Source organism: Myotis nattereri (assembly GCF_964212035.1).
Source record: "Myotis nattereri genome assembly, chromosome: 15".
NCBI lineage: Eukaryota > Metazoa > Chordata > Mammalia > Chiroptera > Vespertilionidae > Myotis > Myotis nattereri.
The window spans coordinates 18,377,612-18,400,803 of NC_138090.1; the positions used below are offsets into that span (position 1 = coordinate 18,377,612).

At 44.8% G+C, this 23,192-nt stretch overlaps 1 protein-coding gene across 3 annotated transcripts; it reads right to left on the minus strand.

The window, feature by feature from the left end:
• Positions 1–1,456: 1,456 nt before the first annotated feature.
• MLKL (mixed lineage kinase domain like pseudokinase) lies at positions 1,457–22,884 on the minus strand. 3 transcript variants are annotated; one of them, XM_081108096.1, is made up of 11 exons: positions 22,481–22,884; positions 17,655–18,117; positions 12,529–12,597; positions 11,176–11,353; positions 9,032–9,129; positions 7,726–7,861; positions 7,251–7,332; positions 4,303–4,454; positions 4,045–4,094; positions 3,646–3,786; positions 1,457–2,844 (listed from the first exon to the last, which is right to left on the minus strand). In XM_081108096.1, exons 2-11 carry the CDS (start codon positions 18,103–18,105, stop codon positions 2,801–2,803), a joined length of 1,401 nt encoding a protein of 466 aa, XP_080964222.1. In that variant the 5' UTR covers positions 18,106–18,117; positions 22,481–22,884; the 3' UTR covers positions 1,457–2,800. The 3 variants fall into 3 exon arrangements, with proteins under 3 accessions (XP_080964222.1, XP_080964223.1, XP_080964224.1); XM_081108097.1 differs by having other exon boundaries at positions 17,655–18,107; positions 22,481–22,837; XM_081108098.1 differs by lacking the exon at positions 22,481–22,884 and having other exon boundaries at positions 12,529–12,594; positions 17,655–18,323.
• Positions 22,885–23,192: the final 308 nt, after the last annotated feature.

The window sequence follows — 23,192 nt, forward strand, 5'->3', positions numbered from 1 at the left end:
CTCGCAACCGTGTGATGGTGGAGTGATTGGGGCCAGTGCCAGCAGTGGGTGTGAGTGAGGCTGGCACCATCAGTGGGTGCAAGCGATGGCTGCTGCCCTGATCACCCCTCAGGAGCAGGGGGAGGTGGAGAAGCACTCAGGGGCAATCGGGGCCAGCAGCCAAGCGATTGGGATTGGCTCCAGGTGCTAGCAGTGGGTACAAGCAGCGGCTCCGGCGCTGGCTGCGGGTGCAAGTGGGTCTGGCACCAGCAGTGGGTGTGAGCAGTGTCTCTGGCACCAGCAGCAGGTGCAAGTGCCAGGCGGGACTGCAGGGCGCAGGAGCAAAGAATTTTTAGTAACAACAAGAGGCTCGCTCCAATGACAGCAACTGGCACCCCACCTTGGTCTGGCGCCCCCACTCACCTGCTCTACCATCCCGCCATGGCCGATGCCCACCATTGTCCACATGCGCCCCCTGGTGGCCAGCGAATGTCATAGCAACTGGTTATTCGGTTGTTCCGTTGTTCGGTCTATTTGCAGATTAGCCTTTTATTATATAGGACTAGAGGCCTGATGCACGAAATTCATGCAAGGGGCTTGGCCCCCACTGCTGCAGCGGCTGCCTCTGCCTCGGCCCCCGCCGCTGTGGCTTCGTCCAGAAGGTTGTCTGGAAGGATGTCCGGTCTAATTAGCATATTATGCTTTTATTATTATAGATGCTCTAGTTTTAAAAGAATAGTAAAATATACAAAAGAAATCAGCCATATCTCCCCCCCCCCCCCAGAGATTACTAGAATATAAGCTCCAAATTTATTTTGTTTATTGTGTTTCCTCAGTGATTGGAACAACAGCCCACGCATTTGGTGTTGAATGAATTGGGATGAGTTTTGTGGGGTTTTTTTGGCGGGGGGGGGCGGGGGGGCAGGTATTTAGAGGTAGGGTTAGTGTATGCTTTGTAAAGCATTCACCATGAGCAAAAGTATAAAATTCCAGAACAAGAGGACCAGGTTCAGGAGACACAGGTTTGAATCTAGCAGAGATTAAAATATGGGAGTTCCCAGACTAACATATTTTGTTTGCCCTATATGGCATTAAAATAATTTTTGATGAGATGCCAACATTTAAAAATATGACAACTTACAGAGAAATCTGAATATTAAGCTTCTTTTGACAAATTGGAAAGCTCTGGAAACACTGAAGTGAGCAGCGGCTGTCCTGAACAATGCTCGTCTGTTCACCGAACTCCGCTTCAGGCTAGCACACTCATGGGGGTTTCCTCTGAGACACTATAGGCATTAGAGTTTGCAGTATCTGGTAGAAGAACTCTGGAACTTCATATAGGAAGTAAGGTTAGGGTCAGAGATACAGGCCATGGGTACCCAAATGGGGAGTTGGTATTTTGTTCAATGGCCAAGAGGAAGACTGAACAGTGTTTGCTTAGTTACTACCATTGTGTAACAAATCATCCCAAAACTTAGTGGCTTAAGACAACAATAATTTATTTAGATCATAATTTTGTGAATGGGCAGTTTTTAAAAACAAAATATTTTTATCGATTTCAGAGAGGAAAGGAGAGAGAGAAACATCATTGGTGAGAAGCAGATTGGCTGCCTTCTGCACACCCCCTACCAGGACCTGCAACCCGGGCATGCGCCCTTGACCGGAATCGAACCTGGGACCTTTCAGTCCACAGGCTGACGCTCTATCCACTGAGCCAAACTGGCTAGGGCTGAATGGACAGTTTGGTCTGGTTCAGCTGTGTGGCTCTTCTGGTGTTGACTGGGCCAGCTGGGTTAGGTTGTCTCTGCTCCCTGTAGCTCTCATTGTCCAGCATAGTAGCCCGGTTCATGTCTGGATCAGGGTCCAAGAGAGGGGGTGGAAGTGTATAAGGCCTCTTGAAGCCTAGGCTTGGAATGGGCACACCATCGCTTCCACATTTTATTGGCCAAAGCCAGTCACAATTCCAGCCTAGATTCAAGGAGTGGAGAAGTAGGCTTTATTTTTTCCCCCTTTTAAAAAATCATTTTATTGTGGAAAGTTTTAAGCATATTCACCCATATGTACCCATCATCCAGATTCAACAACTAGCAACTCATAGCTAATCTTATTTTACTTTTTTCTTTATAACTAGAGGCCTGTTGCATGAAGAGATTCATGCAATAGGCCTTCCCTTCCCCTGGCTGCTGGCACCGGTTTTTCTCCGGCACCCGGGACCCAGGCCTTCACTCTGGCCGGAGCCGCCTTCAGTCTTTGCTGCTCCGTCCCACTCTGCCGTTTAGCACCTACGTATGCAAATTAACTGCCATCTTTGTTGGGTTAATTTGCATACACTCCTGATTGTGAGCATAGCGGAGGAACAGTCAATTTACATGTTTATTAGGTAAGATTATTTTCCCTCCCCCTGAATTATTTTAAATTAAACTCCAGATATATCATTGCATTATCTATAAATCTTTCAGTTTGTAAGAGAGAGTATTTCTTTTCAATTGAAATATAATTGACATACAATAATATATTAGTTTCATGTGTAGATTCCACTTTGCCATGGGAGGAGCTGCAAAGTCACAGTGCTAAGAGGTGTCCATACAGAGAGAGATACGTTTTTGTAAAACATCTATCACAGTTACTATCAGAGATATACTTTTGTCAATATCGTTTGGAGGGGGATGTGCTCTGCATGACTGGAACTGTTTTCTCTTTGTAACAGAGATGTGCTGCTTCCCTGAATCCATAAATAACTTCATGCTGAGGATAGGAGAGAGAAAGATGCCCAGCTTTCGCCTCTTCCAGTTTCTTGTCCAGCGACTCCTTAGTTTCTGTTTCAATCCACAGCTTTGTAAAAGATAGACAGTTTCTCTGAGATTTCTGTGAATGAATGAGCAGAAAGTTAGACAATAAAAGGGTGCTGAAAGCCAAGCTAGAAGCACAAAGATGTTTCTACACTGCACAACAGTGCATAAACTGCACTCCCTTTGGTCTGGCTGGATGAAGCCTAAACCACCACCTGCATTCATGCCCTAGTGATACGATGTTCCTTCTTACTTGGTCAACTTCTCAAATACAAGTAGCTTCTCAAATACAAAGGAGGGGTAAACTCCCATCTTAGTCTGAATTAGTCTGTCTTAGATTCTCTAAGACCAGGCTGACCCTGAGTTGCAAGGGAGCCTAGAAGAGGGAAGAAGGAAAGAAGGAAGGGGGAGGAGAGAGAGAGAGAGAGAGAGAGAGAGAGAGAGAGAGAGAGAGAGAGAGAGAGAGAAAGAAGAGAAGAGAGAAGAGAGAGAGAATGATAGAGAATGAGAGAATATGAATATAGTGAATATAAGCTGGAATAATCTACCTCCCCAACCCACTTTAGACTAAACACCATCCCTTAACACGGAGTTTCTGAAGTCCTGTACTATTGATATTTGGGCTGTAGAATTCTTTGTTGTAGGAGGCTGTCCTCTGTATTGTAGGATGTTGAGTAGCATCTATCTACTAGATGCCAGTAGTATGATCTACCCCACCCATCGTCCCTGAGTTGTAACAACCAAAAAACGTCTCTAGACATTGCCAAATGTCCCCCGAGGGGCAAAATCACCCTTGCTTGTGAACCATAAAGGAAATCTTTCACAAATGGGAACTAACGCATGCGGCTCACATTGTTCGGATCAGAGAGGACCTTACCCTTAATAGAGGGCCGCCTGGAGGGCTCGTAAGCCCGACAACTATCAATGATCTCCTGCAACTGTGAAGGGCAGTCTTCACCCAGTGGCTCCTGGTGCTTGTCTTTAGCTACCAGCTGGCGGATCTTCCTAGAATCACAGCCTGGCATGGAAACAAGAGGATGAGAGGCTGAAATATTGCTCTGGCACTCACACATCTCTCTGGATGAGGATTGCTGGCATCAGACTTAGGGACTTTAAGTACTGAAGAAACAAGAGCTTCCAATGACTTCAATGACCAGCCCAGGCAGTGCCCACATTGGAGAACAAAACACCCAGGACAGCACTGATGGGGAATTTCTAGTCTTCTGGAAAAGGACCCAACCCCAGCACCATCTGAGCCAACCTTCACCCTGGTTACCTTCAAACGGGGTCTTCCCAGTGACGATTTCCCAGAGGACAATTCCAAAGCTGAAAGAAAACCGAGAAGCTGAACAATCAGAATGTTCCTGTTTTCCCACACCTCTTAGCCATTTCTAGAAACTTCAGTGAATTTTTTGATTGCCACCCAATTCCATTCAACAGAGTAGAGGTATGATGGTGTTTGGATGTGGAGTTTGACTTGGGCTTTCCTGTCCTGTTCATCTGAGTTAGAGTCTGAGCAAGAACATGAACATACCTGTATATTTCAGCTGCTATGTCATATTTATTGTACACATTTTCCAGTATTTGAGGTGAGATATATGCTGTGGAATTAACTGTCCCTTCTTTTTTTCTCTTAGTTTTTCTGCCGATGGAAGTCTGTGTTTTGCTCAACTCAAATCCTGAGAGCTAGATAGAGAGGTGAATTAGAGATAGAAAGAAACAACACGATCTTGGGTTGGGAGTAGTGGGCAAGGGCTTGGTGCTACACATGATTGTCGGGGAGTCTTTTACCCTTGAAATGTATTTCCAGTGATGTCTTCTCTCTGTGTGGCTACCATACTGGCTGGCATTATGGGTTTAACTTATTATGGTGTATTGACCAAGAGAAACACAGCCGAAACCGGTTTGGCTCAGTGGATGGAGCGTCGGCCTGCGGACTGAAAGGTCCCAGGTTCGATTCCGGTCAAGGGCATGTACCTGGGTTGCGGGCACATCCTCAGTGGGGGATGTGCAGGAGGCGGCTGATCGATGTTTCTCTCTCATCGATGTTTCTGACTCTCTATCTCTCTCCCTTCCTCTCTGTAAAAAAAAATATATATATTAAAAAAAAAAAAGAGAAACACAAAGGTTTCTTCTCTATAAAATGGGGCAGTGAGGATTACCTGAGATAATGGTTATAAAGCACTTGTAAGACTTGGTAAGTTGTAGCTGTTCTAGTATCACTGTATTAGATGCAGTGCTTTCTCAGTTGAGGACTTAACTCCACTAAGTGAGGGTGGAAGAGGTGCATAGAGCTACCATATGGCTTGTTTTCTCTCAGAAGCAGTTGGAAAAATGACATAGGGCACCCACTCTGTTGATCTGACCCTATAGAACAGCCAGCCTGTTGCTTTGGATTTTACATGACCACTCTGAGTTACCCCCATTGACCTTGCATGGCCAATGCCATGCTCTTAAAGAAGCCACAACACGATTAATGGGAGCAGATAGTCTCCTTTCTCCATGTACACCTGTCATTAGTACCATCAGTGTGCAGAGGTGTGCCACCCCCAAACTTGGCTAGATATGCAAGTCTAGGGGCAAGGTGAGGAAAAGGATAAGACACGTAGAGGGCTTATCCGCCACCCTTTTTAAAAAATACGTTTTCATTGACTTTTTTTAGAGAGAGAGGATGGAAGAGGAATAGAGAGGTAGAAATATCAATGACAGAGAAACATGGATCGGCTGCCTCCTGCACACACCCCACTGGAGGTTGAGCCTGCAACCCAGGCATGTACCTGGACTGGGAATCGAACCAGTGACCTCTTGGTTCATGGGTCCACGCTCAACCACTGAGCAACACTGGCCGGGCTCATCCCCTTTCCATTACATGTTTACTGAGCACTAACATCCTCCAACACCTGTCACCATGCTATATACCAGAGAGGAAAGGCTGAAGAGCACATGTTACAGTCCGGCGGGATGAGGACCCTGAGTGATATAGTCATGGTGCTTTGGGAGCACTTATACAACACCGACAAGAAGGAATGGCAGAAAAGAACTATCTTCTGTTTTTGGGGGGCTGTCTCTGAAACTCATAATGCTGGAAGAAAGAAAGCCATCTATGGATGACAAAATATTCTGTTAGCATTTGGGAATTATGGACATTGAGTTAAACCCTTTCTCTTCCTTATTAGAATCCGACTTTTTAGCTCCATTCTCTTGGGAACCTGATAAAAGCAGACTGTCACCTATGCTCTTATGTAATATGTTGATGACAAAAAAGGATCACTGATTGGTAAAGCTTATTGACAGGGTATGCAGACTATAAAGAGCTGATAGGGATGCTGGGATTTGTGGTGAATCTTTTTTTAAAAAAATACATTTTATTGATTTTTCACAGAGAGGAAGGGAGAGGGATAGAGAGCTAGAAACATCAATGAGAGAGGAACATTGATCAGCTGCCTCCTACACACCTCCTACTGGAGATGTGCCCACAACCAAGGTACATGCCCTTGGCCGGAATTGAACCTGGGACCTTTCAGTCCGCAAGCTGACGCTCTATCCACTGAGCCAAACTGGTTAGGGCAGGTGGTGAATCTTATAACTGACATGCCTCCATGGGGACACTTGAAGATATGCCTCAGAAGTGGTTATAATATGACTTCTGAGGGTCATGAGGCTTCTAAGGCTAGAGGACCCCACACCCACCCAAAGGGAGCCTCTTTCTCTAGCACCTGGGGCAGGGCAAAGAGAACACCTCCTGGGTGACTGTGGGACAGCCGTGGGGACTCCACTGGAGAGAAAGATTTGACACTGCCGTGCTGGTAAGCTACGTTTCCTGCATGATACCCTTCTAAGTGACTCCAAATGCCAAGTGTGGCCTATGTCAGTCCTGTAAGTCTGAATGCCTAGTTGGGCCTGAGAAGATCCCCTGGTGGGTATTGGGGGGATGTAGAAGTGGTGTCCAGGAATATAAAGGGAAATGACTCTCGCCCAGCCAGTGTGGCTCAGTTGGTTGGGCCTCCTCCTATGCACCAGGAGGTGGCTGGTTCAGTTCCTGGTCAGGACACATGCCCAGGTTCAGGCTCGATCCCCAACAGGGGGTGTGCAGGAGGCAGCCGATCAGTGTTTCTCTTTCATCAATGTTTCTATCTCTCTCTCTCCCTCTCCCTTCCTCTCTCTCTGAAATCAATAAAAACATATTTTAAAGATTATTTAGTCCCAGTCTCTTAAAAAAATAAGGGAAATGACTTTTAGCCCATCCCTGCTAAGCAGGTGGTGAGTGAAGACAGGCATCCTAACAGGCAGGATTGAGTCTGACCTATGATGGGCACCCGGAAAGCTGTCCAGGCAGGGAAAGGGTTTTGAGTTCAGTTCTAAGGCAGAGTTAAGGCAGAGAAACAAGCAGGCACAGCTTTTCTGGGCAACAGGTGTCCCTCTCCCGGCACCAAACAGTCGCCAAGGTTGAACTCAAAGAGCCCCCTGGAAGGCCACACTCACCTTCACTTGGTAGTTGTTAGTTACTAGGAAGCTCCTGCTGCTGATGTTTCTGTGGAGCTCAGGGGCTTCGGACCGGTGCAGCCTGACATGACCAAAGGCAGGGAGCGTTAGTGACCTTCGCAAGACCTTCCCGGGCGGCTTGACACTTATTACCGGAACAAGGAGGCTGGTCAGTACCGTGCCTCTCCCCCTTGTACTCAGTTGTGGGCTCGATCCCTGGTCAGGGCAAGGGCTGGAGGCAACCAATTGATGTGTCGCTTTCACATCGATGTTTCTCTCTCTCTGTCTCTCCCCCTCCCACTTTTTCTAAAAAGCAATGGAAAAATATCCTCGGGTGAGGATTAACAACAACAAAAACTTAAGGAAGGGGAGACTATCTTGGGCTTCTGGCCTGTTCTCTCATCCTCTCTGGGATATCAGTAGGGAAGGAGGACTCATTCTGTTCTTCTCAGCATCCTTTCAACCCATATGGTACCTGTATAAGCCACTGGCTGCCCCCACGGCCAGGACGATGCGTTCAGCCAATGTGAGGTCCTTTTTCTGATCCAGCAGTTCCCGGAGGGTCCCGAGCTCACAGTACTCCATGACAATGGAGAACTGAGGTGGGGTCACTGATGGAAAGAAGATCAGCCCCACTCAGAGGTCCTGCTCTGCAGCCCATCTCCCCCTATCTCTACAGACACACAAATCAGCGCTGCACTGCTTTTCCCCCACCCTCTCCCCATCTCACACAGTTTGCATCCTGACCTCACTGAATGGGTCAAATACCCACAGAGTTCCCATACCTCTTCTTCATAGTATTTGGCATGTCGTAATTATACATTCTCTTAGTTATTTGAGTAATGTCTCCCCTACTCAAGTTCAGATCCCAGAGGGCAGGCTCTGTTTTGTTCACACCCTCAGATGCAAGAACCGACACACAAAGAATGAGTCAGTCACCTCAGCCATCACCCAGGAGACCAGATATCACTGGAAATTTTCCTTTAGTTGAGGGAGGCTGTAGAGAAACGTCTAAAGGGGAATAAAACATTTAAAGGGGTTGCTCTGTCCCCTCTGTAAGCAAGAGCAACAATGCATAACCCACAGGAGAGGCCATGCTATGAGGGAAAATGCAGCCACATTAAAAAATTAAAATTAGCCGAAACTGGTTTGGCTCAGTGGATGGAGCGTCGGCCTGCGGACTGAAAGGTCCCAGGTTCGATTCCGGTCAAGGGCATGTACCTGGGTTGCGGGCACATCCCCAGTAGGAGATGTGCAGGAGGCAGCTGATCGATGTTTCTCTCTCATCGATGTTTCTAACTATCTCTCTCCCTTCCTCTCTGTAAAAAATCAATAAAATATATTTTTAAAAAAATTAAAATTAAAAAGAATCTGACGCATGAGGTTCTTGGTCAAGGGGCAGGTTAATTGAGTCTTGGATTTGATGTACACTAATGATCATTCAGGGTAGATTCCTTATACTGATCAGTCAGCTTTATCATGATTTATTGCAACAAGATGCTTCCATCACTCAGGCCAGTATCTGAACAAGATCCCCAGTAGACTGGGAGAAGAGGAGGTGGTCACATTAGTGTAAATCAGCCCTCAGGATGAAGCCAAATTCAAGTCCTTGTTTCCTGAAAGGATATGGGAACCTGCATCTTGGGATGCAGAAAAACGAACACTGATCATAATAACACTGTGTAGATCCCACCCTTCCAGCTCTTCTTTAAAAATGCAATGCATTATAAGATATATGACAGACCACCAAAAGAAGGACCAACCCCAGAAGCACTCCTTACCTGTTTCATCAATGCAAATCCCAAATATACGCAGGATGTTAGGAGAATCAAATTTCTTCATGGTTGTGACCTCATTATTGAAAACATGCCTCACTGCTCTATGAGGATGAAAGGGACAATTAAGATTTCAAGATGGGAGGGTCCCTCTGAGAACATTTAGTGTAGGGACCATCTGTGCACGTGTGGGGGATTGTCAGCATCCTGGGGTGAGATGAGCTTGGCCACTGATGGCAGTGTTTAGCAGTAGAATTAGCATGCACGATACATGCTACAACATAGATTTACCTTGAAAAGATCATGCTAAGTGAAAGGAGTCAAACACAAAAGGCTATATATCGTATCATTCCATGTGTGCAATATCCAGAACACACACATCCATAGAGACAGAAAGTAGATTAGTAGGTGCCTAGGGCTAGAGAAGGTGGGGGTAGCAGTATATGGGGAGTGACTGGTAAAGGGTCTAGGGTTTCCTTGTGGGATGATGCAAATGTCCTAAAAATCACTTTATGGCAATGGTTGTACAACTCTGTAAATATATTAAAAGCCATTAAGTTATACACTTTAAATGGGTGAATCTTATGGTATGTAAATGATGTTTCAATAAAGTTATTAAAAATACTATCCCTATCAAAATCTCAATGTGTATGTTGAGGAATGTGATATTTATGTAGCTTAGTCAACCTGAGAAAGAAGAGCCAAGATGGAGGGAGTTACCTTACTAGATACTGGGAATTACTAAAAAGTCATCATAAAAACAAAACGGTGTTATTGGTGCAAAGACAAATTGACCAGTGGAATGTAATAGAGAGGTTAGAGCCAGATCCATGTGTAAATAGAAACTTAACATCCAACAAATGTGGCACCACAAGTCAATGGGGAAAAACATTTAATAGCTGCTGTAGAGAAAATGGATTCATTGTATAGATAAAAAATAAAGCTAGGCCTTTCATAATATCAAAGGTGGATTCCAGGAGAATTAAAGCCTAATGTGAGAAATAAAACTCAGTTAATAGAAGAAATCTGGAATGCCTACGGGAGTGGAAGGGCACCTCAAGAGCACAAATACATAATAAGGTAACATTTTGGTAGAATTAATAACATCGAAATTTAAGATGTCTGTTGCTGGACACCACTGGCAAAATTAAAGTATAGACAATATGATGAGAGAAGACCTTTGCAATATCTCAAACTTAGAAATGATTAATTGCCACAATATACATATTTATCTTCTACAAACGGACGTGACAAAAACAGCAACCGTGACAGAAAGAAGGGCAATATAGAGAAGTGGAAACCCACATAGCTCAAAGCCATATGAATAAATGTTCAAATTCATTAGTAAACAGAAATGCAAGTCAAAATAGCGATAGGATGTTACTTTATAACCATAAGCATGAGAAAAACAAGAAAGCTGGATAACACTAAGAGTTGGTAGAGATATGTAACTCTAGAGCTCTCCCACATTGCTGGAGAGATTATAGGCACCTGCAACCCATTCTGGTAGTACTTAGTCAATTTCATATCAGCATGACCCATTGAGTCCCCTCCTGGCAACACAGCCCAAAGAAATTCCCATACAGGTCCATAAAGGGGTACTTATGGTGGCATTATTTTTGGCGGGGGAACGTTGGAAACAGGTTGGGTTCCATCATTGGAAAAATAGGTAAAATGTGGGTCTACACCGCAGACAGCAGTCAGAAGGAAAGGGCCACAAGTACAATACTAGTTCCCTGATGCTGAGTGGAAAAGCTAAGAACAGTAGGCAACAGACATACAACACGACTGCTTGTGAAAATAAAAGATGCACACACATATAACAACAACATACGTTTTACAAGAACACCTACAAACAAAACACACTTTATTGCCTGTGGAGGGGATGGGGAACTGAGAAATAGGAACGGAAGGGAATACACATTTTTAAATAACTAAATGTATGAATAAAAGAGAGAAGTTTCTAGAATTGAGGTTGGAAGACATGCACTTAAAGTCTAGGCTCTGCTCCTTAAGGGTAGAGGGCAAGTCATTTCACCCTTTGGGGCCCCATTCTCCCACCTAATGGAGACAATACGCCTCTCTCCTTGGGGAGTTTTAGAGAGGAAGTGAAGTGATACATGAGATAGTAACTATACAAAAGCACTTACCCAGGGTTTCTGGTCTGGACGTTGTTGAATACTTTTATGGCCACTGGAGATTGGTAATATTTTCCTTTAAAAACTTCGCTGAACTCATTTTTCTTTAGAGAGATCCAATCAGAAAGCTCCTCCTTCTTAATCTCCTTGATTTTATATGCGAGGACCGCCTTTATTGATGTCTGTAATTCTGACCGTAGGACAGAAGGAACTAGAGTCAATGAGCTGAGGAAGGTGTCCTAAGGGAAGAGGTGTCTCTGCAAACAATGTAAGTGGGAAGCCTTACATGCCCCAAAGCTGGCCCTCGCGGGACCTTCTGACTCACTCAGCCTGGGGAAGAGGCTCCAGAGCCTCTGAGTGGCCAGTAGAGACACAGCTGGATGGTTAACAAAAACGTGTCATGCACTTCCTGCCCCTCTTCTTCAAGTCCTGCCTGTCTCTCCAGCCTAAACCTCCATCTCAATCCGTCTCTCTCGTTTGGGAGCCCTTCCTACTCCTACTGCCACTTGAGCTCGGCACTTGAACATTTAGCATCTTGTTTAGTCATTTCAGCTCTAATCGTGAGATACATAGTTCAAGCTGAGTGACTCCACTGCTGGTATGGGTTCACACGACTCTCTTTCCTCTCCCTCCCTCCTACCCTGTGGCTGTGAGCTCCCCTAAGGCAGGGTCTTTCTCTGCATCTGACTTGGCTCTACGTACAAGGCTCTGACAGCAGATACAGATTGGTCAAATGAGTGATGAATGAGTATTTTAAATTTGATTTGCATTTGTTCTTGGGAATTCAGCAAAAGAAGCTTCGATACTGTCTAGAGCAGTGGTTCTCAACCTTCCTAATGCCGCGACCCTTTAATACAGTTCCTCATGTTGTGGTGACCCCCCACCATAAAATTATTTTCGTTGCTACTTCATAGCTGTAATTTTGCTACTGTTATGAATCGTAATGTAAATATCTGATATGCAGGGTGTATTTTCATTGTTACAAATTGAACATAATTAAAGCCTAGTGATTAATCACAAAAACAATATGTGTTTTCCAATGGTCTTAGGCGACCCCTGTGAAAGGGTCGTTCGACCCCCAAAGGGGTCGCGACCCACAGGTTGAGAACCGCTGATCTAGAGGCAGTTGTCAGCGCTTAGACCGGTACTAGAAGGTATCTTGGGGGTTAAGAAGTTCCCTTCAAATGCTACTCCATGGACAGAAGCCTGGGCTAAGTTCTGAGCACATCCGCAAACCTGTGGGCTGTTTCCAACCATCCAGCCTAGAAAATGGGCAGTGGTGGGGTGGGGGAAGACTGGAGTTCCTACTGAACAAATGACTTTGGTTTGGGGGCAGTCAGAAGCAGCAAGTCACAGGTAACTCACGGCGCCTCATGATTTCTTCCACTGCATTTTTCACTTGCTCCACTAAAGCTTCGATAATTTCACTTCCTGCTGGAAAAAAGAGTAGCAAATACTCAAAAATAGAAATGCGAATTAAAAGCACACCGAGGTCCCATTTTCTTTAACTTATCATATTCATTGCAGTAGGGATTACTACTACTGCTCACAAATATTCATCTTTCTACTTCTTTTTTAAAAAAAATACATTTTGTTGATTTTTTACAGAGAGGAAGGGACAGGGATAGAGAGAAACATCGATCAGCTGCCTCCTGCACACTCCCCACTAGGGATGTGCCTGCAACCAAGGTACATGCCCTTGACCAGAATCGAACCTGGGACCCTTGACTCTGCAGGCCGACGCTCTATCCACTGAGCCAAACTGGTTAGGGCTTGTCTTTCTACTTCTAAGCACATAGTGAATGCCTTGAAGCATGGCCGTGTCACTCGCTTTGACTAAGAAATGAAGTGGCCGAAACCGGTTTGGCTCAGTGGACAGAGCGTCGGCCTGCAGACTGAAAGGTCCCAGGTTCGATTCCGGTCAAGGGCATGTACCTGGGTTGCGGGCATATCCCCAGTGGGGGATGTGCAGGAGGCAGCTGATCGATGTTTCTCTCTCATCGATGTTTCTAACTCTCTATCTCTCTCCCTTCCTCTCTGTAAAAAATCAATAAAATATATTAAAAAAAAAAAAAAAGAAATGAAGTGAAAGAAATGCGAAGGAAGTTTGTGTCAATGTGAAAGTGCCATAACCTTGAAAGTTCCTGGAGAGGACAGCTGCTACCTCGGAGTCTCCTGGACTTTGCCTAAATAAGAAATAAAGTTTTCTTTCTTTGAGACACTGTTGTATGGTTTGTTTGTTTTTTTTACACCATAGCATAGTCTCATCTATCATTATTTATATAGTCAGAAATACATTTAAAAACTGATAGGACCTTCAGTGCTAAAGCTAATGAAGAAAAGTGTGGAGAACCACAATCTCATACATAGTTGGTAGGAATGATATTGATCTAACCTTTGTAGAGGACAATCTGGCAATCTCTATCAAAATTTTAAGTGCCAGGGGGAGGGGAGGAGGCTGGGGACAACTGTAAGAAAAAAAAAAAAGTAAAGTGCTCATATTCTTTGACCCACTTATAGGAATTGTTCCTAAAGATATCCTGAAATATATGCGAAGATGCTTAAGGCAGGACTACTTACAATTGTGAAAAACTGGATACAACTCAAATGTTCATCAATAGGGAGTTGTTTAAATATATCTGGCCCGCCCTAATCGGTTTGGCTCAGTGGAGCGTCGGCCTGCGTACTGAAAGGTCCCAGGTTCGATTCCGGTCAAGGGCATATACCTTGGTTGCGGGCAACATCCCCAGTAGGGGGTGTGCAGGAGGCAGCTGATTGATGTTTCTCTCTCATCCATGTTTCTAATTCTCTATCCCTCTCCCTTCCTCTCTGTAAAAAAATCAATAAAATATATTTTAAAATAAATGAATGAATGAATAAATAAATAAATCTGGCCCATGTATATCAACGAATACGAGGCAACTCTGAAAATTAATATGGATGAATATTTAAGATTTAATGAGAAAAGCAAGAAGCAGAACAGTGTGTTTAGGATGCTATTGATAGTGTAACAGTGATAAAAAAAATCTATATCCTTAAATATCTGGAAGGCTATTCAATGAACTGGTAAAGAAGATTATGTCTGGGAAGGAAACAGTTCCTTTGAGGTCAAGGGTGAGAAGGACATTTACTTCTCATGCTGGGCTCTTTTTGTACCTTGTGAATGTATTACTTGATAAAAGTATTTTTAAAAACTGAAAAGCCTCACTTATTTATGAATAATAAAGACCATTATAAACTGATGAACAAAAATAGATACAGAGGCAGAGCAGCATTAAACAGACTGTCAAAGTACAGCAGGAAGGCTGGGGAGGGTGGGGGGGGCAGTAAGATATCAACCAAAGGACTTGTATGCATGCATATAAGCATAACCAATGGACATAAGACACTGGGGGGTAGGGGATGCTGGGGGAAAGTCAAGGGGGGAAAAAAAGGAGACAAATGTACTACTCTTTGTAATATTTTAAGCAATAAAAAAAAACAAAACTGAAAAGCAAGAGCAGAAAGTAAATCCTGTCCTCCAAGTTGATGACACCAACATGCCCCCCACCTTTCCCAGGAAGTGGGCCAATGAGCACTGAAGATTAGGAAGGCTGGGGGCCAGTCCTGTCTTTCAGCTGGGTTGGCCCCTGTACACACCTCTTTACCCTGGCCCCCAACCCCTGATTCTGTTTCTCTTTGTTGGGTGTTTGGTTGGAGGATTACAGGTGTCTCACTTTCCCTCGTCCAGAAAAGAACCCATTTTGCCCACAGGTCTCTTCTAGGCGCAGTTTGTCCTGGTTGAGTGTCCCCTGCTGACCTGATTGGGGATGGACCACCTTCCACATCAAGGTGGCAGAACAGTTATTTTGCTGGTCTCCAGTGCCCAGAAGGTTCATTCAAATGTCCTTTACCCTCTCCTCACTTCCTCTCTCTCCACCCACAATCCTTACAAAAGGGAAGAGTTTAGAATTCCTATCACCAGGATCTGCATAGGGGTAAAGAGGCCACATTTGTTTTCATCCTTCTGCTCTGTTCCCTCTCCTGGTGGCCCTGGCCCCACTGCCTCCCCTATTCCAACCTAGCCCATGTTTTATCCCTAAGGCCTTGACCTCCACTAAAGTCCACCAAGTTCAAGGGCCACTCTAGTTCAACCCACCATCATCTTTTACCTAGTCTCAAAGCGGCTCTTAACTAGGCTCACATTTCCACTCTTGCCCTCTGGGGTATGTTGAATGATTGGTCCCAATTCTTCACTCCTATGTAATAGTCTTATACATCCACACCACTATAGCTTCATAGTGGGCACACTATATTTCCCTGTCCCTTCATGTTGGGCTTGGCTATATCAATGGCTTTGAATATTAGTGGACAAAAGTACAGTGTACAAGGTGCTGGTACTGTGGAGCTTGCCTTCTTGCAATTCTGCCAAAAGAACATTCTCTAAGTACTCACTGCTCCTACAACCTTGGCTACAGAATGAGACATGTTAAACAGACCCAAATTAGACATGCTGCCTGGAGCCCAGCCCAGCCAAGGCCCCTGAGATCAGAAGAATCCCAAATGGACCCACAGATCTGTGAGCAGGAGAAGGAATGACTATTGTTTCAAGCCTCTGAGTTTTTGGGTGGTTTGTTATTGCAGTATTAGTATAGCAACTGACTAATACATATCATTACAGTCCATCGCCACATGGCAGCCCAAGTGATGTTCTTTAATACAAGTCAAATCATGACAGGCCCATGTTTAAGACCTCCCTTTCCTGGCTCCTATGACTCAGAATAAAACCTACATTTCTTTTCATGCCTTCATGGCCCTGTATGACCTTGCTCCTGTATCTTCCGGCCTCCTTCTCCACATCCATCTCATACTACTCTCTCTTCCATGTCTACCCCACCAAAGCCATCCTGCCTTCTGGTTGTTCCTTCTGGTTGTTCCATTTATTCCCCATCTCAGGGCCTCTGCATCTCCTGTTTTCTCTGCTGGGAATGCTCCTCTCCCTCATCTTCATATGGCTTGCTCCTTCTCATTATTCAAGGCGTCCATTCCAATGCCACCGGCTAGAGAAGCTTTCCCTGAACACTCAGTCTGCACCCGCTGTCACTTTCTATTCCATTGCCCTGCTTATGGCTTTCATTGCTTTTAAATAAAATGACTTAGACCCTCTATTTGCAGACTTTATGTTTCAAGAGGGCAGAGGTTTTGTCTGTTTTTCTCTGTGTTATGTCTCAGAAACGTAAAACACTAGCTGGCATACAGTAGGTACAGTTGTGTGCTTCATAATGTTGAGGTCAGCGATGGACTGCATATATGATGGTGGGCCATAAGCTTACAATGGAGCTGAAAATTTCCTATCACCGAGTGAGGTCCCACAGTGATTACTTATGTGTTTGTGGTGATGCTGGTCTCAGCAAACCTACTACCTTGCTAGTCATATAAATGTATAGCACATACAATTACAGTGAGGCCTTGACTTACGAGTGTCCCAACTAACGAGTTTTTCGAGATACAAGCCGTCTCTCGGCCGATTTTTGCTTTGAGTTGCGAGCTAAAATTCGGGTTACGAGCCAGCTTCAGATACCCCACCGCTAGTTGGCGCGGCGAACATCACAGTGAACGCCACAACATCAGCCCAGCATCCCGTGTCTCACTCGTTCACTTTTTGATTTGACATACGAGTAATTTGAGTTACGAGCTCTGTCACGGAACGAATTAAACTCGTAAGTCAAGGCCCCACTGTATGTACAGTACATAGTACTTGATAATAAGTGACTAGGTTACTGGGTTATGTATTTACTATACTATCCTTTTTATTGTCATTTTAGAGTGTACTCTTTCTACTTATAAAAAAGCGTTTACTGTAAAACCATATGCAATATTATGCCAGCAGCAACCTCATATATCTCGTGTTTACTATGTCTCCTGATTGCATCATATTCTCTTGACTTAATCTTTTGTTGGTTTGTACAGTCGAATGTTGTACAGGCTTGTGGCCTAGGAGCAACAGGTTATAACGTATAGCCCAGGTGTGTAGGAGGCTAGACAATCTAGGTTTGTGCAAGTGCACTCTGATGTTCCCACATCGCTGAAATCGCCGAATGACACATTTCTTTGAATGTATCCCTGCCATTGAGTGGCACATGACTATACTCAATTCATGTTTGCTTAGTTAATTAGTTAGTTCTTCCTCCTGATAATTTACATATTAACAGAAGGTCCTGGAAAAAGTAAGGCTGGAAGGAATTAGCTTCTGGAATTCTAGGTATTACATCAAAGAGAATAAAGAAGCAAAGAAGACATTAGTATCAACACCCCCAACCTCTCTCCTACTCTGGCTTGCCCAAATTTCACCAGGTCCCCCGGCCCCCGCCATATCTGGGCCCATGGATGTTAGGAGTTCTGAGTCACATGAGTGACATCTGCTCAAACCTCTTCAGCCTTCCTGCTTCTCTGGTAAATCAAAATGAGACTAAAATGCCCCCATTTACTCCCCATGACAAAAGAAGCCTTACCAGTTAGACTCTGGAAGGCTTGCCAATCTTCCTCTGCATCCTGCTGATCCTCTTTTTTCCAGGCTTCTTTGCTGATGCTTGAAATAGACACCCCCTGATACACCTGAAGCGCCAGTGAGAGCTCCTGGTAGACATCGTTCAGCCTATTGTTCACATCTGTAAAGAGTTCTTTGTTCTTCCCTGATTTTAGAAACTTATGGAGAAAGGACTTATTGCTAAACTTATCTATCTTCTTCTCGGCTTCCTCGAGGGCAGCCTGGAAATTGTTCAGGGCAGTGATGATCCCAGGGGACAGAGTCTCCTCTCCTCGGGTCTGGAGCTCTTGCAGAGGCTGCAGCAGGCCGTGGATGCGGTTCCTTAGACGTTTGTACTGTCCCTCGCAGTGTTGCATCTTTTCACATAGTTTGTACACATACTGGGCCCAGGAGATGACGTTCTTCAATATATCCATACCTGGAAGAAACTGATGCAATCTGTTCAAGTCCCAGAAATCTCCTGCATATTTACGACTGGGCTATAGGAACCTCCGGGGTGTCTGTGATTTAAATGGCTGAAGAATTCTCCCCACAATTTCATATAAGGTAGAGATGGCTTGACGTCCACCAATATCTGTTCTGCCCTTCCATAATAACAGAGCTGTGGCTGGGAAGTGTCGGCTCACCTAGGACTATATCTCCCAGCCTTCCTTGAGGCTTGATGTGGTCATATGACTAGTTCTCGCCAATGGGGTGAGAGTGGATATGATATGTGCTACTTTGGGCTGAGGTGGGTTTGTCTTCTCTACAAACTATCAGCTGGATGCATAGGATGACACAGCCCTAGGGGTGTTGGAGTCCCGAGAAAGAAGGTAGAGTCTCAAGAAGGAAGAATCCTGGATCCCCGATTCATCATTTGGAGGAGGGCTGCTCACAGACCTGGACCATCTGCCACGGACTGTTAAGTGAATGAGGAATAAACTTCTATTGTGTTTGAGCCATTATATTTTGGTGTCTGGTCATTATATCAGTTTAGCCTATTCTAACAAAAATATCCTGCCAAAGTATAGGGGTGACGATAGGATGGTGGGTTGGAAAGCTCAGGCCCTGTCTAAAGAAGGCAAGGGTTAGACAGCAAGGATAAATGGTCCAGTGGTGGAAGATCTTCCAGACAGAGCCCTAACCGGTTTGGCTCAGTGGATAGAGCGTCGGCCTGTGGACTGAAGGGTCCCAGGTTTGATTCCGGCCAAGGGCATGTACCTTGGTTGCAGGCACATCCCCAGTAAGGGGTGTGCAGGAGGCAGCTGATCAATGTTTCTCTCTCATCGATGTTTCTAACTCTCTATCCCTCTCCCTTCCTCTCTGTAAAAAATCAATAAAATATATTTTTAAAAAAGAAAAAAAAAAAAGAAAGAGCAGACAGAAATCTGGATTTTTATGTTAAATCTGTCAATTTAAAATCTTGCAACCAACCCTGGCCAGGTAGCTCAGTTGGTTAGAGCGTCGTGCCAATACATCAAGTTGCAGGTTCGATCTCCTGGCAGGGCACACACAAGAAGCAACCAATGAGTGCATAAATAAGTGGAACAACAAATAGATATTTCTCTCTCTCTCTCTCTCTCTTTCAAATCAACTTTTAAAAATATAAAATCTTGCAACCAAGTAAAAAAATGTGCAGTCCAACTGTGTGGGTCAAATAAAACATGTCTGCCAACTGGATATTGCCCATGAAGCCCCAATTTGCAACCTTGGCCACAGTTGGCCAAGGATACTCAGGATTGTAACAGAACTTGGCTTCTGTCAGTCTCAGCTTTTGCTTTCTATCTCTTTTCCCAATGCTTGAGCATCCCTGTCTCCCTAGTGCTCATCCCCAGCTCTCTCTGCTGCGTTTTTAGAAAGCTGTGCGTTTGTTATAGCCTACCCACTGTCTATGCACCCATGACTTCATTATGTAAGTGCCGCTCCCTCAGAGGCATTTGCACTAAAGACTCAGGGGTTTCCCAGGAACAAAGGAATCGTGGTGAACATCGGTGTTGCCCTCACAGCACCCATTTTCCTACTTCCTATTACTGCCCAGATTTTAAGTGGCTATTGTTCCTCCCCCATTCAGCAATGAGTGTGTAGGGAGCTGGCCCCTCTTCTGGCTCTAGAGGTGGAACCTGATGTATCTAAGCCAGTGGTTCTCAACCAAAGGTGATTTTTGCCTCCAGAGGACTTCTGGCAATGTGATTGCTACTTACATCTGGTGGGTAGATGTTAGGGTGCTATAATGCATAGGACAACCCCTCCACAGCAAAGAATTATCCAGCCCAAAAGGTCAATAGTGCTGGGGTTGAGAAAACGTGATCTAAGCCATCAGGTAATTCCTAATAGTCTTTCACAGTGATTGATTCAAAATTGGGCACGCGGGCTAACTTGAGTGGAGGGGAATGGTTGCCGGGGAGATTCCTGTATCCCCTAAGACAGCCCAGGAAGCCAGCTTCTACCTCTTTTTTTTTTTTTTTTAATACATTTTATTGATTTTTTACAGAGAGGAAGGGAGAGGGATAGAGAGCCAGAAACGTCGATGAGAGAGAAACATCCATCAGCTGCCTCCTGCACGCCCCTTACTGGGGATGTGCCCGCAACCAAGGTACATGCCCTTGACCGCAGCTTCTAACTCTTAATTTCTCTCCCCCTCCCTCTCTCTTTCATCTGAATATGGGTGAATGAGTGAGAAAGCATGGAGCCTCAATCCTAAAGCCTTGGGATGAGCAACCTACAAATGACAGAATGCAAAGGAAAGAAAATGCAAAGGTTTGAACTGACCCTGAAGTCTACCCCATTTCTCAATTACATGTTTCATGAACCAATGACCTTTCTTATTATTTAAGCCAGTTTGAATCATGCTTGCTGTACTTGTAACTAAAGGCAACCTGTTTCAGTAATGAGTGATGATAATAACAATGATCAAAAATCTCCCTATTCAGTTAGTATATACTATGAACTTTGAAACCATGAGTTCACTTTTATAGTTGGAGATACTTAGGCTCAAGGAAGTTGCATTTATTTATTTATTTTTTAAATATATTTTATTGATTTTGTACAGAGAAGAAGGGAGAGAGATAGAGAGTTAGAAACATCGATGAGAGAGAAACATCGATGAGAGAGAACCATCGATCAGCTGCCTCCTGCACATCTCCTACTGGGGATGTGCCCGCAACCCAGGTACATGCCCTTGACCGGAATTGAACCTGGGACCTTTCAGTCCGCAGGCCGACGCTCTATCCACTGAGCCAGGAAGTTGCATTTAAAGAAGTACAAAACCATAGTAATGGTTTCCAAAGTACTTTTAAACAGTTAATCTCAGCAGCTCCATGAAATAGGTGGGACACCTATTATCACCTTGTTAAAGATCAGATAACAGTTTGGAGAACTGCATTGGCTTGACACCCAAATCTGGCTTTAAAGTGATGAGTGAAAAACTAGCGGAAGTAAAACCAACTGAGCAACCAGTGGGTACACTTTTGTTTTCCTTGCCTTAAAGTTATATGGACCTGGCCAGGGAAGTGACAGGTATTAAGGCATGTCTAAAAAGACTCAGTGGATTGCATACTACCCAGCTACTCCCAGTTGCTAAGCAAATGCCTTCAAAGCCATTTCTTGGCACCCATGAGGGCAATGAGCTTTACACTTTTCTCTGGTCCAGATGTGAAAGTGTTGCTCAAGGAATATTGCAGATTTCAGTTTCATAGCTTCAAGCTCCAATTATCCTATTACCAGCTTCATAAAAAAGCTACATCTCCACAACAATTAATCAGAAAAGATAATGGGGAAATACCCCACTCATAAAAGTGACAATTTAAAACAATACATTTTACAGAAGTGATGATGTAGTATGAAGAAAATCACACAAAACAAAGCTTTAAAAAAATGGAGAGAATTGTTATATCTCTGGCTGTGAAGATTAAAAATGACAAGCCAGACAATCCTTCCCCAATTTAAACCCAATTTAAAGCAATTCCAACAAAACTCCCAATGGTATATTTTGGTATTGAAACAAAATGATCCTAAAGTGAATTTCAAAGAGGAAATTGGTAGGAATAATGAGATTTTTAAAAACAAGAGGACTTATCTATAAGATGCAAATCTATTAAAAACTGCAATAACTGAAACTGCTCAGGGCTTATTAACCATTGATAAAGATATCAAAAGGATAAGAGGGAATATATACGTATTTTTTGACTCAACAATGTGAATTTCTAGGAACTTATGCTGTAGAAAAGCTTGTATGTGTATAGAAAGGTATATACTAAGATGTTCATTGCAGTGCTATTTATAATATGGAAAGCTGCTAACAAGGAGAGGGAAAATTTACTATTTTTAAAAGTGAAAAAATCTTTAAGTGGCATAACAATATAAATCCATCAGTAATCTAATGGCATTTCCTTTTCTCCTCAAAATAAATAAAATAATAAAATAAAGAGCTATCAGACATCCTTTCCTGATGAGGGCATTATCACTCAGTAGGCTTCTTAGGCAATTTACCCACAGACAGCCTGGAGCTCCTCTGTCTACTAGGGCTTCTTGGACGGCTCCGCTGAGCGGGTTCCCAGGCCCCTCCGACCCCCATCCATTCCACCTCTTCTTTGGCAGAAAGCAGTGAGTCATTCAGAGACCCGCGCGCGCGCGCGGGCAGCTCCACCATCAGAGCGCAGGAAGTGAAACTAACCCGACCCGAGTTCCGAGAAATCGAACAGTGGGCCACCCCACCCTCCGCTACTCCCCCATCTCCCCTCCCGGCCCAGGGACCCCACCGCAGCCCCCTGGCCCCGCAAGGCGGACCGCGCCCGGAGACCACACCAGACTCACCCTTGTCCCCTCCGAAGGCGTCCACTCTGCCCGGTGCACAGTCCAGGAGGCCCGCTCCAGCCAAGCAGAGGCTGCCTATGCCCAGCGGAGAAGTCTGTGGACGTGAGGCCACAGGGGAGTCCCGAGTCCCTGTGCCCGCTTCCCTCGGGGGCTCCGCGCTCTGCGCTTCCGCTCTGCGCTCCCGCTCCCTCTTCCCGCCTAGGACTGTCTGTCGTTGGGGTTGGGGTTGTGCCTGAACCGTTCGGTCCTGCGCCCTCCAGAGGCCACCGCCCCAGGGCTGGCACGTGGACAGTGAAGTCTGACCAGCCCGGGAGCTTTTCAAGTCTGAGCCCACGGCTCAGGTGCCCTGGATCCTAGAGCCCCTTTCTAGAAAGTTCAGAGCGGAGTCTCCTCCCTTCCTCCTGGCAGTTTCCTCCTGCGCTTTCCACCCTCCCCCTCCTTCCTGCATTCACTCGGCAGCTAGTTCTAGAACACACTGAGTCCTCACTTAAGGCTCCCTGTAGGTTCTTGGACCGACTTTGAGGGGAACCTCATATGAGGAAACCAATTTGACCATAGGCTACATGGTATGCACAAGAGTTAAGTTTCTACAGCATATTTCTGGTCGCAAAAACATCACCAAACTTCTAATAAACACCCCAAACACTCACAGTAAACATTGGAAAACATGTGAACTCCATGTACGTGTAAGAAAGACTAAAAAAACCAGATA